Source organism: Argopecten irradians, chromosome 3 (assembly GCF_041381155.1).
Source record: "Argopecten irradians isolate NY chromosome 3, Ai_NY, whole genome shotgun sequence".
Lineage (NCBI taxonomy): Eukaryota > Metazoa > Mollusca > Bivalvia > Pectinida > Pectinidae > Argopecten > Argopecten irradians.
Window position 1 is genome coordinate 46519032 of NC_091136.1, and position 18579 is coordinate 46537610.

An 18579-nucleotide genomic window follows, 5' to 3' on the forward strand; every position below is an offset into this window, starting at 1 on the left:
GGTTAAAGTGACAGTAATTTACTAACTTTAGATAAGGAACAAATTGTTTATCCAACCTTGGCCTTTACTAAAGTAGTCAACTTATGAAATATTTGTGACAATTTCCTTACGTTGGCATTTGAATTTTTTAAATAATTTCTGAAGTAGATGTTGGCTTATATGAAAGCTCTCAGTTGATTTAGTAAGTGTAACCAAGTTTGGCATCGATTACCAAAGACATAAAATTACATCTGGGATAAACCAAGTTGATTTCTTTTCCTTTGAACCGGAAATTCGTTATCTTTATATCTCCAATGATGTCCTTTTCTTTTTTAAGAAGAAAGTGAACTACCATGTGCCAGTTTATCCAATTACCCTTAAAAGAGAACATTCTAAACTGTGCATCACAGAAATAATAAGTTTTGTAATGCCTTCGTGTTGAACATTTGGTGATTTAATATATAAAATGATGGAACTAGGTCATGCGCGATGACATACAGATAGATACATAATCAACGGTAAATATGTTACCGATACATAATCAACGGTAAATATATTACCGGGGAATGAAAAGTGATCTTGTTCCGTAGAGGAAATATAAAACCTGGATTGTATACCACGTTTACAGCTTAATCATATGTAGGTTACTGTACACACAAAATTAATAATGAATATCAGGGGTCAAGTCACTTACAGGCTACGATTAAAGTATTGATAGAAATAATCAGGGATTTATTCGTGTAATGGTTTAAATCAAGGCTTTAACATTCTACATCAAATGGGCAGATATGGTATGTTTTATTTTAATTGGGGAATTTCTATCGATGGAGACTGGTTCAAGGTGAGTTCGATACGTTTTTTCTTTATTTGTGCATTCTTTTAAATGTAACAGGGAGTTGCAAATGATGAAAGCAAAATGTGTCAATATGTTACACCTAACTTATAGATTTCACACCGTTGGCTTTCTTCTTATAGATTTTTACGTGTCACATTTTGTTCAATTCACATTTGAAATAAATCATTAAGGGGCACACGCTATACGGCAAAATACTTACATGTGAGCGCCTCAGTAACCGTCTTGATACAGCACGTGTACAATCGAACGTAATGACATAGGTTTCCGTAATTGTTAGGCCAGATCGATATCCTGGCACAGATGTGGAGCACAGGGCTACACTAGTAGTCACACAGGTAGATACTAAGGATGGGAGGTGTTATTGTAAAAGGGATGTACAACACTGATAGTGAAGCATCGTGATACTGGGGTGCTAAAGGATACTCGGCAGACTTTAATCATTACACCTTCTAACAGTACATTATCGTCGAGGTGGATTGCTTTTCTAACTTAATTGGTTGTAGAGGAGAATATTGTTCAACCAATTAGTTGTCTGCGTGTGCAGTGAGAGTCCGTGTGTTGTTATCCTGTTAGGTACAGGTAAGTGTTACCTGACGAAGGGTGGGAGGAGGGGATCCAATCAATACACGGTGACAGCCATAGTGCATACCGCGGATACATGCATGACTTTCCTTTTAAAAAATGTCAAACCTTTCACTGCGTATATAGACATACATAGTTATTTAATCGTTCGCATTATTTGATGAACGTGTTGCCATGTAATATACATATATTTCTCACTACATCTCACGTTCTTTTATTTTATTTTATTTCAAACAGTCTTGGATAATGGGCATATATTATATTTCTCAAAGAACTTTTATATCTTTTGAAGTGCTCATAACTGTGATTGTAGCATCTTCTGAAAATGATGTCCAAATATATTGTTATTCGGTGGTAAATCGGTGATATCGCATGGCTCTTATGTAAATTTAATAAACGAGTTGAATTATTTGATATGCTACGAGCCTTTAGCCTTCATTTAATTAGTTTTGTAGGTTTCTCATAACGTTGCTATAAACTAATATTGATAGATATTTACGAAATGCTTTCAATTTTGTTAATATACGACAGGCATAATCCGGCTCACTCTTATCTTATTTGTCTACTGAGACAATCATGCAACGTCCATAAATGAATATGACGTGAAAATTACCTGTGACGTCACGATAGCTTTATTGCACATGTTTCTTAGGATATTTATGACATGACCTTGCGTCATTGATGGAATGTGCATTAAATCCTCTGACTGACATATCCCGATATACCATAAGACTGACTGTTTAAGATAACCTTCTAGCTTACGATTATTGAGATTAACCTTCAGATAAACTTTTGTGATGTATGGCAATATTGACAGCTCATGACGGTCATCCACATGTGCATACCATATAGTTTTGTAGTCCGTTAAATCCGACAACAATCAGGGATTGTTCTTCGTTTGATCTGAGTCAACTGTTACCTCTTCTTAGACATCAGCAGTTAGCTGATTACAACTTATTGAAGCCCTTCGTATTCTTGTAACTGGTTGTTGTCCGGTTGTGCCATATATAAAAAAAACTGGGATAAATCTTACAAGGTATTCTTTGACAGTAGTATAATAGTAGGTACATAGACGACTTTTGAAGGTGTTAAGGATGGGGGCTTCAACTACATAATTAGGCACATTATAGGGAGTTCCACAAGGCCACAACTCGCCGGCCATTTAAGCCTTTAGTAACATGTGTCCTACTCTGTTTCTTAAAGATGTTTATACTATTGCCGCTAGTTCTAGTTGAAGACATGGTATAGAGTTTATATCTATCAAGTGTATCCATATCATTTAGGTTTTTATATATTTTAACAACATCACCCCTTTCACGCCTATATATGATAAAGTTGGAAGTTCTAGCTTTGTAAGTGTCGAATGACATGGAAAGTTTTCAATATGATTATAATGTACTCATTTCGTTGCCCTACGTTGGATATTTTCTATTGCTATTTGATATTTTATGCAGCGGTGACCATACCTGTGTCGCGTATTCTTAGTTTGTTAGTCTATTGAGACTTCTACACATTGTGAAAAACCGTGTAGAGTCTATATAGACAAATGCCCTAAATATTAACCCAATGATCATGTTGCCGTTCTTAAACGATTGACTCCCATGATCACTGAATTTAAGTTTGTTACTACACAGATACTACACCTAGGTCTTTTTCTCTCTTAAAATTGCTTATTTGGTTACCAGATGGAACATTATATATAGTGTTTTGGTCTAGACGAGGATTAGGTTCTTGCATTGTTTTTTTTTTTTTTTTTTTTTTTTTTTTTTTTGTGTCATTTCCCAGTCAGTTGCATTCAATGTTGTCAATGCCATTTTGAACTACACAGAGTGCTGGCTTTGGTTATTTCGACATGTTCAATTATAAGATTGAATGTGCTGGTTATCGGTATTGACCCATTTGATAATGAACATGAAAACGGAAAATGGTTAGATATAGATTAAAAACATTTGGTCTCTTGCTTGACGAACAATATATCTTCGTCGTAACTACTTCATTCCACGTTAGCACCACTGTGATGTCATCTGAAAAGAAGCACGGATTGTATCCATATCAAATATACCATAGAAAACGAATCTCGATAAATCCTTCCATTATATGCAAAAGATAAAATATTAATGGAAATATCTCAGGGAAACAAACAATAACAATTACGGTATCAGGTGTCGCTTTATACCAACATGTGAGTGTGTCATACATACTGTCGACCAAATCTCGCGATCAAAGTGAATTCGCGAGATTGATCTCCGCAAATTAGTGTATATACATGTACACACAATATATGTTAAAAGGAATTTCCATTCAGTTTTTTAAATCCGTGAATGTTTATCTTCGCAAACTATGACGTTGAGCTTAGTCTTTTGATATGAAATCCTAATCGCATGCATCAAGTAACGAGGTAGTACCTATTACCCAGATCTGTGGACTATACTGCTCCATACCTGATCACGTGGTCATTATAATCATTGGTACTTCCACCAACCCCGAGGATCGTGTGTTGACCTGTATTATATATGACCAACATACACTGATGAGAATGATCACGTAATCCTGTACGGGAACATGGCCAAGGCGTTCTTACGCAAATTAGCGCAATATTCTCTCCTTAGTAATAATGATGTTCTATATAAAGTTCATATCGCTCAGGAAAAAGATGATTTATAATACAAGTCACATTTGAAATAATACCATTTCCTGGTTTTGCTTAAGAAATTAAATGTCTAAGCCTATTGAAACAATCAAATACTCCGACGGTTTTCAATATCTTTTCTCTAATTATGTGATATATATTGTGCTATTAATCAATGAAAGAAAAGAAGAAACACACCAAGCTATGGTGCAGTCAGTGTACATCAATGATTTAAGTATGATTAGATATACCAACCACAAAAATCTTTACGGACAATGTAGTTGTAAGGAATGCTGCCGTAAATGAGTAATTGTAATGAGAATTGTAATAGATTTCTGTGCAGAGACCACGAAGCCATCTATTTAGATATCTGTTTCGTGGATTTCATTGAAAGGCCACAATGCCGGTCTGTCAAGGGAGGTGTATTTAAACTGTAGTGATTATTGCTACGGACAGACAAGGCTTATATTAAGAAAGGTCACCATGGAAACGTCGGTATATATGAGAGGCGAATTAATCAGAAGATAGAAATACGCTGAGCTTCAGACTCAAAATATCTTACCTTGTTAGCTAGTAGAATGGTTAGGACAACCAGAAGAGAAAAGAGCACGACCTGTTTCAAAAAAGATTCAATGTTGACATTTATATAGAATGCCTTCGAATACTACATGTACCTAGACCAATTATGACATAAAGTATGCTTCACTTTCCTGCCAACATCTCTCGTTAAGGCTGGGTAATATGAGTTCAAGGCGCATAACTATTATAAGGACGTTAAACAGCTGAAAATAATGGAATAACAAAGCGTTGTTGTTTTTGTCGTAAACATGGGAAATAAAACGTCACAGCATTGAACGCAAACAACATGCTAATAAAACGATCCTGTGTTGCTTATCAAGTGATGGGATAAAACGTAATAACGCTCCGGGTTTGTGGGTTTTTTTTTCGAAATAATCGGATAACGAAACGCTATTATTTTGTCGTGATTAATTTGATACTATTTTGTTTTTGTCGTAAACAATATAATAACAAATCACTATTCCATTAAAATATTGGCGTTTTTTTCATTTTCTATCATTCTTGTTCGTTTCTATCAAAAATCAAAAATGAAGGAACATATTTCCAACACGTTCCTTATTACCCTCCCTTAACCTCTCTGATCCCTGTTTTATTATATCCATGACACAATGTGATATACATTTCCTCCGTGAAAGTAACCATACATCAGAATTATCCTCATACACATGATTACAATGCACATTTACCGAGATGTTAATTATTGTGCTAATGTTGTATGGTTTGTTGATGACAGATCTTTCGATCCGATACCTGCACTAGCCAGCCAGTAATAGCCAACTAATTACCAGACATTAAGGTATTCCGTGCCAGCGGATATTGGATCACCGGTACGGAATATGGCTCGATATTGAACCTTTCCGACGGAAATGATCTGAAATCTAATACAGTAAGATATCATTTAATGATGTAGACAAAAATAGGCCCAGTTCTACCGAGATAATAAGAGGATCAAAGAATGTCATCCTCAGTCCTCCTAATTCAACCGTAGGATGGATGTGGATAGCGATAATCTATGAAAAGCAGCTGTTTACAGTTTACAGAAAACCAGCCAGTACCGCCTTTAAATAGCTTAAGTATTGATCATTCCGTATATTTTGATTGAAGAAAACAACATCAATACCTTACGATTGGGTGTTGTGTAAAAATCATCTTGAACATTTCCTCATACACATGAAGATGCCATCTTTTGTCATTACACGAAACTGTACAATGCGTCAACTTACACCAGGTTATAGGAAACAGACTACTACGGCGGACATTCAATCCCTTTGTAAGAGGATCAGAGAATATCTCCAGACAAGCAGACGGGCCATGTAAATTCAGAATTTCTTCGAAAAACATGATGATAACACCAAACACATCAATCTATATGTTTGTCGTGATTTGTGAAACTTACAATGATAGTGCTATCCTTTATACAGGTCATCATCAGTATCCATTACCTTTCGCAGCAGATATCTGTATCGTTTGGTTGTAGATACCCTTCACACTAAAACATATACTTGTATAATGTGGACTTCCATGACAACTGTTAGGTCTGACGTGAACGACCATTGAAATACAATATCTTGGTCATATTAAGACCAATGGGATGCATCCAAACTGTCCTATGAGGAACCTCGTTGACCACCTCGCTTAATTAGGTAACCATTTGACCGTATCATCATATTGTCATCAGGGACTTTGATGGCCATGAAATGCCTCACCAACTTTTCGGCATTCAACTGCATCAGTTAGCTGACAGAGAGTGACGAGGCACCAGTCATCTACAGATGGTTATCATTATACCTTAGTCTAATTATAGACCAAATATGTCTTCGTGTGCTTTTAACGGTTATCACGTGATGATCAATGAATAGCCACATTGCCCTTTTATCGACATTCAATGCACTTTAACTTATGAGGTCCAAGCTGACAAATGGGGCACACGCATACAAAATTGTAGATACATCGAAACAAGACTTAATTAGCCTAACGCAGATAGATTACTGTTGTGCCGATAGTCTTACGTTTTATCTTCAGTTGGTAGCAAATAATGTACACGAAGACTTCATTGCCTACGAAATGCCTCGCCTCGTATGCACAAAGGCATGTTTAGAATTCCCAGTTGGTTTGTTTTGAAATTATATCATTTTATTACTACTAACCACGTACATGTACATCACTGTAAAATTAACCGGAGGGGTACATTCACAAACAACAACACAGACACAAATAGTAGTTTAGATCTGAGAAGAACAGCGCGATTGTCTTACGCAACATATTTCTATTTAATGAAGAAGATCACGAAAATGCTCCAGGCAGCCACGATTTCTTCTCATTGATCGCACACTATATTGGAATAATAAAAAAGAAACACAAAAAACCCGCATTCGTGCTTTGGGGCTAGCAAAGCGTTTCAAGGGTAGGGCTATTCGTTGTTATCCCATGGGACGTTGATTCCAATCTTTTCACAAAACAAATTCAGTCGGGTTTTTTTTTTTAGCTTTTCCTCAGCAACAATTAAAACAACGAACATTCCATGTTACACATTACACTTTTAAAAAAGATGCATTGCATTCGTTGTTACATAACGGAAGGATATATATTTTTGTTTAATTAAAGCATTGATGTTACCTTGTATTGTTGTCAAACGGACAAATATCAACAGGTTCAGTGGATCGGTTTATTTAAAACTTATTGATTGTCTACAGTCTAATGAGATCGACTTTCCAGATGGATAAAAACTTGATACCGTTCACAGTATGATTAACAAGTATTACTTCTCTAACTATTATACATGTAGATTTATTATGTATTATCCATTTGTCCGTTTAATACATATATCTTACATGTTCAATCATGATCATGAGTTAAACATTACTCTATTCTCCAGTCTAGTATTCGCCTGTGTTAAGGGTTTTTGCCAATATTTGGCTGTGAACTTTTGTAGTCCGAGACACAGGCAAAATCACTGGATTATGTACCCATCAAAAATGAGAAAACCTCAAAAAAGTCTCAGTAACATACTAGTCTATTATATTACTATTTTACTATTATTCTGTCTATTAATCAATTATCTCCCTTATACAATTATTTAAGAAAATACTTATATCACAATTTTAGACTTAAAAGTCTTATAAGAGCATCTATAATAATACAATATACAATATAAATTAATTTGTATAATATCTGGCTAGAAGAGGGCTTATATAGGAATAGCCTGATGCCCAATCCTATTTTTTACAATATAATTGGTTGAAATGAAAATACCTGTAGGTCAAACCTTATTGCCAGTCAAATAACTTCATAGGGTTGTACCACATTTCATAAAATCCCCTTGGGTAATGGGTAGCAGTATGGATTTCGTACTGTTTAGAGAAATACAAAAATAAAATTCTATATGGAGGAACCTTTGGAAAGGGGGCAATTTTATAGATGAAAGTTCGCTAAACGTTAGATCAGTTTAATATTATGATGGGTAAACTCTCCTAAAAGTCAGTGTACGAGATCAAATATCTGTCATTTAGTGAATGCAACGCACACTTTAATACTGAGAATAATGGGGAATGCAAACTACTGTAAAAGAAGCGTTAACCACCAAATCCCCGTCTGGGTTGACTTCTAAGTTAGTTTTCCTGATTTATTTGCCAGAGTCTAATAAGTATTACACTGCCAGACAACAGGAAAGGATAGGTTGACTCGAGGAAGGCGTCTTAATGAGTTTATGTACAAAGGACAGTCCATATCTGTCAGCATTAACCTTCAGTAAAGAAAGGTCACCAACACAGGTCCGTTGAGATTTCGACATTTCTAGGAAACAGGAGCTCATTAAAGGAAAAGGGATTATCAAAAGGTTGCACAAACCGAAATCTTTTCTGAATATTTGAAAAAATAGTCAAAGAATAACAGTAATGAAATTTTAAAAAACGTTAAGAATAAAAACAAAAGTTATTTTAAACATTGTTTGTTCCCATTGAGGTTTATATTACAAGTGAAGAAACATACGCTTTGCTAATTGAATACTGTTTATAATGCAACTGGAAAACGATGTATGTTTGTTCATTGACATTTCAACTGCTGTACAATCGAGTTTGCCTTGCAGTAATTCAAATAATTCTTCAATTGTATCTAATTCTGTGTTACATAAACTACTTGGCATTTCAAAGCAAACTTTCGTGTGCTTATTGCCTTTGGCGTAATCATCAATAAATGGAACATGTCCTTTTGAAAATTACATTAAAACTCAACAGTATTTCCATTCCAAATATATACATATATGTATACATTAAAAGCCTTCTGCTGACCGAAATGCTAAAAGAGACACCTGAACTAAATACAGGTATTATTTCTGGTTGGATTTTTGCGTTTGATGTGTTACGCCTTGTCGTCACCAGACGGATCAATATGTTGACGTCATTGGTTTGGCAATGAAATACGATTTATAATGTCTGGCAAACAAACTCTGTGATATTGACAATCAATTTATCTATCCAAAGCAGTGTCTCTTGTGTTGGAAAATGATGATTGTTTCTAATGTCACAATTAATCAGAGAGAGTCTATTTTCAAATTCGATGTGTTCTACTAACCTGAAAGTTTGAAAATACATGTATGACTCTTAAATAGTTTTCGACTGACAGGGAATACACAGTTACACTGTTCATAAATGAAACCACTTATTTACTCATAAAAGAAGCGTTTGCTTTATTTGTTAAATGTTGACTGTATACCTTTCGCACTATACAATAAAATGGATACACCTATCGGCCGCATGCTTCTCAAATTCAGTGACAACCCAATGCCAATTGATCAGGAACATTGATCCAAGCAATGATGTACCCACAGTGTGGAAAGCGTCAGTTTTGGCGAGCATCACTCATTTAATTCTGGTCACGATAGGTCCCTGGAAATAGATCCAACAAACACACTTCAATCCATCAACGCAGACGACACACTGCTGATTCTCAACACAGCATTCCACTCTTGCTATATTACATCCACCGCTGTTAACAATCATAACATAGTCTCATTTTCGGATTTCCTGACTGGGAATTTTAATTGATGAAGTCGTCTTGTCGGGTGATCTTCATAAAAGCATTTTTCTGTTTCTTATTCATAAATTCTGTCATAAAACATTGCACTCAGGAATACATTCACTAGACCGTTCACAGAACGTCTCCAAACTCAAATAAACTAACAAAAGCTGCAGTGCGACTTTCTTGCAGTCCCGACAATGATATAAATCTCTGGACCTGGCTGTTCAAAAGATGATTTCCTTAATCTGTGTAATTTGATTTGCCTTTCTCATTTATTGTTAAACCACTACAATCGGCATGTTCTTTAGTCAAAGAATGGGGTTCTTAAGAGTTTTTAAGTTAGAAAAAAAATGTTAATAATAAAAGAAATTATCATATCTTGATTTGAAAAGTGTCGTTAATTTGTGATCAGCTTTATTATTATGTTTTTGACTATGATATTTTGTACTTTTTGTAAAGAAATAGGTTTGTTTCTCTCTGTTTCAAACCGACTTACATGTGTTAGAATTAACTTCGCAAAGTTAGTGTTAATTCACGCTGTCATTAACAGTTATTTGTTTCTTTGTTTGGGGTCGCGGCAGGTTTAAGAGGTGACAAAGAGCCGGAGTGCCATAGGAAAGCTAACCACACTTTGGTCAGTACATTTTGACAGACAATAGTGACCATGGGAGATTTAAACACAAAAACTAAAAGTAGTGGGCTACAGGCAATATGTCGGAATACTTTGACCACTCTGACACCTCTATAACAATGTATCTGATTTACCACACCGGATATGCGTATCTAGAATATGCAAGCTTTGCGTTTGGAAGCATTGTATCCTTGAGTCAATTAGCATAAGTATTTCGGAAAAGTCACAAATCGACATGATGTAAAGTACCGGACGCATCGAAACCGAAATTCAGCATTACACACGAAGAGTTAAAACTACACCATTTTATGGCGACCTTTAGACAGGAATGTGACCATAAAATCTGAATGAATGAGCGTGCTCAGATTCAGTAACGACATCCACATATACAAACCAATAATAAAATGAACAACATGAACAACGTAAGAACATTAGCAAACAAATATTTTAAGTACCTATATTTTGGATGTACTTGTTATCTTCTGCTAAGGATGTCAGCCATTTTATCTGATGGCGTATATACATATGTACATGTCAATCAACAATAACAATCGTGACTGTCCTTATCCAAGTGAAATAAGGCTGCATAATCCTAAATTGATATTGACTCACTATGTACTGCTGATTCAGATGGCGTTTTTCCTTATGAAAACGCGTGGCTAATTAGTATTGTCATGTTATTTACCCTTTTCAATGCCTCTGGAACTCTGGAAAATGTTAATCAGGTGCTAATTTCACGAACCTTTTTTATTAATTTAATTTTTTTCTTTCATATTATTTTCAATCATCCTGTGAATTTTTTCTTAACTTCTGTAACGCTTTCGCAAGTTCAATTTTAAGCTAATGGGTTCCTTAAGGTTACGGAATGTTTAAGAAACTGAGCCCAGAGACCAACAAACAATTATTTGTAATATACTTTCATCATGTAATATACTAAATGAGTTGTTCATTTGTATGTACACTACTCCATACGGATTACCTGTCATGATCAATGCCATACAATAGTTATCCTGACAACAACCTGTCGTTAGTGTAGTTGATAATGGATCCACTTAACACTTGTCACACAAAACGTACTTATTAACTCATACAAGTGATTTTCCTGCTGGTATTATTTAGTTTAAACAAGAGAAATCAGGATAGTTTGGTAGTGGAAATAACCTAACATAATATATCGCACATAGTGAGTCATCGGTAATAATAAAAGGTACAGTTAAACACGTTTATAACGAACTCGCTTACACTGAATTCATGGTTATAACGTAGTGAATCTCATTCTCCGTCAAGATATCTATATGATATGTTTATAACGAACTTTCCATATAATGAAGTTAATTTGTTACATTTGTAGTCCTCAAACGTTCGTTATAACCGTGTTTTACTCGTGTGTCATAATCTATTTTAAGGTACAAAAGATGCGGTAGTAGGGTTTTCAGTTTCCCAGTCAGAATTCCTCCAACCAAAACATGTGAGAGAGTTCATTGGGGGTACAATGGCACGTAATAAGTCATAAACAATATTATTACAACTCTTGATTAATGTTTTATTTGGTTTCTTAGAGCGATCGCTTAGATGCTCTTTTAGAAATCAGACCTGTTTTTTGTAAAGAGACAAATGGTGGGAAATCTCGGTTTTCATGAACAGTTATTACTACAGGGATTAAAATGGCGGAATGTTGTAAAACCCTCGGGAACCGTTTTACTGCATTTTGTGACCCTCGTATAGAATATCCTTCATATCGTCACATGAAAAAGTATTATAGTAGTGTAATGCTGAGTATCCAGAACTGACGTGATTAGGTACAATATGTACAGTAAAAATGATTCCACACATTGATAGAAGATACGAAATTATATAACCCATACAGGGACACAAGGTGACCCAACTCAGTTGTAATAGTTCAGTTTCATATGCTGTTAACCAGTTTTTTTCGTGGCAATTTAATTTTGTGATTTTTTTAAACGAGTTCGCGAATATTAAAGTTCGCGGATTTAAAAATTGAATGGAATTTTCTATCAATACAAATGATGTATATGCTTATTTGCGGAGATAAATTTTCGGGAACTTACTTAGATTACGAAATTTGCGAGAGTAAATCGCACGCGAAAAAGGTTGGTTTAAAGTACATATCGTATAACATCTTTGTGCAGAAACGTTTGTTGTTTCTGCTGGTGAATCACGAACATAGACATGTACGAAATCCGTTTGATATATCCTTTTGTTCAACATTCCAAAACGCAATATTTCTAATCGCGATATACATGTTCATGTTCCAAAAGATCATATTATACAGAATATCTTGCACAGTAATTTTCAGTGACAACGGTTAAACATAAACATTTGAATATATACCAAAGGAAAGATATGGAATATGGGTATCTTTTCTATATAGTATGGCACTGAAAACTCCATATTGCACAAAATAACTGTTAAGACCATCCCCATTGGGCCGATTTTTCCTTCGGAAATAGTTAACACATACATGTATATCAACACATCCCTGATCTCATTCATCTTAATTCCCAGGTACATGATATGTGTATAAAGCTGATTTTGATTCCATACCACATTGCCTCGGCTTGGGCGAGCTCTCCAGCAACAAATCGGCCATATCCTGTTATTTACATGATCTTGTCTTTACAGATAGAGTCAGTAAAAGTATTTATATGTAGCTGACATCGTCTATAAACCACTACAGGTGCACCCTATCAATAGACGTAGATTTGGCCATGTGCACCATCGCTAGGCTAGCGCGTTCAGATTAAACAACAACTGGACAAGCCACTCAGCTCACCAAATAGATACATGTGTGAAATCGTCCAACTTAGAGAAAAACATTCTGATTGATACTTCATAAAGTATGTATTGTTCATGGAATATTCTCTACATGTTAGTTAACCTTAATGAGAATGCATGATTGTTGTAAGGTCCCGTGGTAATAGTATCATCTTCTATTTTAGGTCGCAGAACTAATTACCAAGATAGACGGGGCGCATTCGACAGCCACTATGTGACGTTAGAAATGACCATGGGTGATGATTCGGTATGACGAACATAACCGGAAGTGCGGAAAACAATGTGGAAAACATGCCGGAAATTAATACCACTGGTTTGGTGTTTCTGGGGATTTTCAGCGTTTTGTTTCTGATGACATGCATTTTATCGGCGGTAAAGGCAGTCAAGTAAGTAACAAATCCATCGATAGGGAAACTACTCGTTATTTGTTATAAATTCCATATGGTCACTAGTCATCATGGTGACAATGCTTTTTTCGAAAAATAAAAATCGAGTATTGTCTAAAAAAACCTTCATATTTTAATAAGCTGATTGAATTACATTAAACCTTATATTATTTTCATTAGTCAAACTCTCGAACGTGTTTTCTTGCTTACTGAATACTCCGCACACGTCGAAACGCTAGTCTAAAGCCTTGCTGAAGAGAGGCTGATTATCGTATGTGTATGTAAACGCTTTAATATCAATTTGATGTGGTAACGAAATAAGAGGTCTGCTTAGTGTTTCTGCATTGTTTTAATATCTTAATGCATTGGATAGGTTGACGAATTATACATCAAATATTTCAATGGATATTTCCCTTGACAACAATCGCCATAGCAACATATATAATGCGTTTCGGCGTAAAGCAATACAGTATATTGTTCTCATTGGTTACTTCTGATGTGTCAGGTAGGTTTTCTGGTCTCTAAACAGCGTTTTACATTATTGAAGTTAATGATCAAAACACAATGAAAAATGACCATTATATATGAACAGTAAAAACGATGGAATCAGTCTGTTGGATCTTACGCTTGTTCAGATCTTGCTCTTCGCTCTTTGACATTTGACAGGTTTCAAGTTAGTAATAATTTCTCAGGACGCTGCTCTTTTATTGATTATTTTGAAAGTTAATATTCTATATAAACGTTAAGATTGTTTTCATCTGACTTCTTTCATCCCCTCAAGGGTGGATTGAGATAATCATGTCTGTATCAGCGGGGCACATACAGCACCTCTCTTCTCACCTACACTTACATATATTTACACTTAGCCCCCAACCGTTTTACGCATGGTACTTCCCCTGCTTTACATTAGCATCACACTTCTAGGAGATACAGTTATACATTTTTTAATATTACGAATTCAGTTCCGATAGAGCATAAACAGTGATCGCCGGAACAAGAAAAAGGATATATACAGTTTTCGCAATCAGTTGTACGCATTGCAATGTTTGTCAACAAGATTGTAACCACGTAATTAAAACCCTGACCGAAATAACGCCTACATAACTCAGAAGCCATGTCAGCGCACAGGATACACGGACAATTTATCTGGCCGACGATGACAATGTCATGTTCTTTGAGCGTCAATAATTGAATGTAATGTTAGTTACTTTCAATAACATCATTCACCGTGTAAACGAAAAGGTCATCATTTTTGTATACAGTAATACAATAGTTTACTCGTAGTAGATTATCTATGAAGGTTGTTGCTTTAAAAATCGACATTAATTCCGGTGCTGACGTCAGACTGCTTCGTGAGAGAATGGGGGAGGTTTTATGTTTACTGGACAGACAAGGAAATTAGAAAAAGTATATCGTGTGCGAAAAATGTTGGTCTACAGTGTGTATGGTAAATAGATATGCGATGCCATCCGAATGCAACGACCTTAATATCAATATCTAGCTTGTATCATGTTTTACCAGTTGCTATTTTGCTATTTCATTAAAAATCGAAATAACCAAATGAGTTTTATATTGAATGAGAATTCACAAGGACTTACTCGAATTTTTGTCGGTAAAGCAGAACATGTCATGAAAGTTTTAAAAATAAGTAACAGTTGTTTTATTACAATTCACTCACATGTATTTTTGATGTTTCATCACGATGCCATACGACGCCACTTGGATTTATCTCACATGGGTTACAACGGATTGTTTTGAATAATAGTATTACAAAAATACATTACAAAGGTTTCAAATAACATGACAGATGGATGTCTGTATTGCTGATGAATAATGGATGTTTATGGATAATGCAACTGCAACAAAAATCTACTAGTCCACATTAGATATGAGTGATATACAGCAACAGACACAGCCAGAAATATTGGTCTAAACTCAAATATCGCCATTAAGAACATGAACTTTTCATGGAGAATAATCAGAGCAAAACTAACGTTCCAGAAGAGTAAGCGCCCTTGTCTTTATCAGCGATAGAATATCTATGTAGCATAAGATGACGTTACAAAACCAAACAAATACAAGGTTCATAGTGTTCGACTATGTAAACAATGTAGCTATAGGTTATTGTTTTACTGCTTGGCGTAGCGCTTGTCAACTACGTATTATCTGGTAGTTATGGGGCCGGCGCGGACGATTGTGCGACCAACGCTATATATGTGATTAACCTAGAGATATATCTGTGTCTCAAATTATTTCTGAACTGATGATACCTGTATTATTATTAGGAAGATAATAACTTGTTTTCTCTTTAAATATAGTTTCATATAAACTGATGAATATAGACCATAACCTTTAAAATATAAAATCCTTAGAATTAATGAATTTCTAGCCGACTAAGTTAAGGGACAATATATGCATGTTAACGAGGACTTATGTCATATCAAAATAGAAGGTTATAAACACAGTCGATTTAATGCCACCTAACGTTTTCGCCAGTATGAAGAAATGGAATTGAAAACTAAATGTAAGGCAAGATTGAATGGCAATGCCAATCAGCTGTTCTAAAATGAAATAGTCGGGGAATATCTGTTTCAATCTAGTGTCTATTGATTTTTGTAAATTATAGCGTGATGTATGTCTCTGTACAAATCCTGATTATCTTTCTTCTTGTTCTGCAGAGACAGGAAAAAAATAAAAGCCCGCATAGAAGCCAAGCGACGTATACGTTTGGAACAATCCGCTTACGAAAATCCAGAAAATGGAGCTATTCAAAATGGCCTGGAGGAGGAAGCCATCTTAAATAAGCGTGAAAAAGACGCGGACGCAACTGCAGTATCCTCGGATTCCATTAATCATACTCATGTGTTCCGAACAGTCTCAGCTGACGATATTATCATTGGTGAACAAAAAATGTATTCAAATAATCTTGATGGCAGTAGTGTTTCCAATTCAAACCTTTCTAGTTCAGTACCGGATTTACAACGAAGAATGTCGCCGGAATGTCTGGCTGTCAAGAAACAAATCCGGAGAACTTCCTATGCAATTGCTATAGACAATAATTCCTGGTTACCTAAGGAGCAGCCAAAGTTTGCCAAGACCACGGCGATCATAAAAACATACAACCTTCAGCCGGGGACAACGAAATCGTATGAAAACAGAGCATTCGATCCAAACGATATACAATAATATTTTTTTATGTTTTGTTTAAAAATCACAATTTCTATTATTATGAAATTACTCGCATGCATGATACTTTGACATGCGTATATACAAACAGCATTGTGTGGCGATGATTTGAAAGACAGATCAACCTGAAAAAGGCATACGATACCGAAATATACTGAAACTTAATTGACCGTCTTTCTACGCCATTATCAGCATTCTTTTATAGATCAATGTATCGAATGGCTTTTCATTGCATTGTTGATATCTTTCAAATTGTTTTTAATATAATTCTTTGTTGGTGTAAACATTTTTATATATAAACAAGTTCTTTGATCATGTCATCAAGTGTTATTTATAATAGATTTCCTTGTCCACTATATGCCAGAATACGGTGACTTTCCATTGACTTAATATGCGAGCAATATGAAATGATAGTGTCGTACATCTTTTCATATCATACAAGTAAAATCAGAATGAAGTGTTTTATGTTGTGTTAAGTCAGTTATGTCACTCATTTCTAGAAAACGTCAAAAATGTTTGCCATCGGTTTTTTATTAATGTTAAGTCTTTATTCACCAAACCTTGCTGTTTTCAATACATTTATGAAGAACAAACAACAAGTTTAAATTTGTATACAGTAATAATTAAATCATTAAATCATGTTTTCACATCCCATCACATCACGAACACCTTAATGCTTTTTATTGAAAGATAATCTTTTAGTGTATATAAAGTCCTCTTTATACGACAATATTATTCCATGGACATTTATAAATGTACAATAATGAAGCACCCGTGTATAATTTTTTTTCAATCATATTACAGAATCATTATTTCAGACATCACAATATCGTATTGTAGGGCGATGTCTGGGTTTTTAAGAAGGATAGAAATGTTTACATTGATTTTCTACAGAAGTTTTTGCTCATTTAATTTGCAATGTTGTTTGATAATCTCGATTCCCAGAAAATTAAAGTTTGGCAATAGTTATGCTCACGACAATTATTACTGAAGAGGGAGATAAAGTCAACTCACATTTATCACCAAAAGTATTTCCAAATCAATAATTAGGTACATGAAAACTTCCAGAAAAGCTGACCAATGTACCCCTCCCGTTGCGAGAGTATTTAATGCCCTGGCCTATCATGAAGCGATATTATGAGATAACAATGCGTTGTAGCAATGATCATTACTTATAATTAAATGTTACATTTACATGATGGTCTCCAGTTATATAGTGCAAGTAAACGTCCGGTTTATTACGTCGCATGCGTTACACGAATCTCCTTTGTTCAAAGCGGTTAGGTCTTTCACTTCACAAATCTTTATTTCTAATAGTTTGCCTTTTGTCTTGGTTCTATCATATAGTATGGTATGGTAAAGTTAAGAATTTTGAAACCTTCATTGGTAATATTATGCTATTCTTTACTACAAACACCTTGACATAACACTCACCTGAAAACCGCAGTAGAATGCAGTTGGATGCTTAGATGCCTTGATCGGTAACACAGTATGTACCGTATATGTCAACACAGTCAGGTATTTAATCGAGATGAATTGGTTCCAGATTCTGTATCAGACAGTCGGTACGTCATTTTAAAAGCATATAACCAGCTATAATGAAAAAAGCAATATCTTTGACAGCCATTATGACATGGTCTGCTACATCAGAAACGTTTAAGTCACCCTGTTGTAACTACCACATAACAAACAACTAAAAAAGACTTGAACATCATAATCATTTAAAATATGTGAGTAAGTTTCGGCAACAGTCTCGGTTGAAATATTAAATGTATTCATGAAGCAATTGAAAAATATTCAATAGTTAATTTGAGATTGCATTCAGATGAAACAACATGCGGGACTTTCAAACTGGCGTAAGAGTTAACACCACAAATACGTCGTAAACTATATTTATACCATAGATGAAATGGTATATTTAGCGGAAGAGACTGTATTT

The 18579-nt window shown here is 35.0% G+C and overlaps 1 protein-coding gene across 3 annotated transcripts; it reads left to right on the plus strand.

Moving 5' to 3' along the window:
• Positions 1 to 760: 760 nt before the first annotated feature.
• LOC138318813 (uncharacterized) lies at positions 761 to 17952 on the plus strand. Of its 3 annotated transcripts, none has more exons than XM_069261532.1 (3): positions 761 to 820; positions 13233 to 13454; positions 16133 to 17952. In XM_069261532.1, the coding sequence occupies exons 2-3, from the start codon at positions 13318 to 13320 to the stop codon at positions 16638 to 16640; spliced, it is 645 nt and encodes a 214-aa protein (XP_069117633.1). In that variant the 5' UTR covers positions 761 to 820; positions 13233 to 13317; the 3' UTR covers positions 16641 to 17952. The 3 variants fall into 3 exon arrangements, with proteins under 3 accessions (XP_069117633.1, XP_069117631.1, XP_069117632.1); XM_069261530.1 differs by lacking the exon at positions 761 to 820 and adding an exon at positions 1150 to 1414; XM_069261531.1 differs by lacking the exon at positions 761 to 820 and adding an exon at positions 12967 to 13130.
• The last annotated feature ends 627 nt before the right edge of the window (positions 17953 to 18579 follow it).

What these genes read in the sequence shown, in the direction of transcription:
- LOC138318813 (XM_069261532.1), top strand. Translation starts at nt 13,318, where the DNA reads ATGACGAACATAACCGGAAGTGCGGAAAACAATGTGGAAAACATGCCG. An exon ending in TCGGCGGTAAAGGCAGTCAA is followed by an intron (nt 13,455 to 16,132) that starts GTAAGTAACAAA and finishes CTTGTTCTGCAG; the next exon opens with AGACAGGAAAAAAATAAAAG.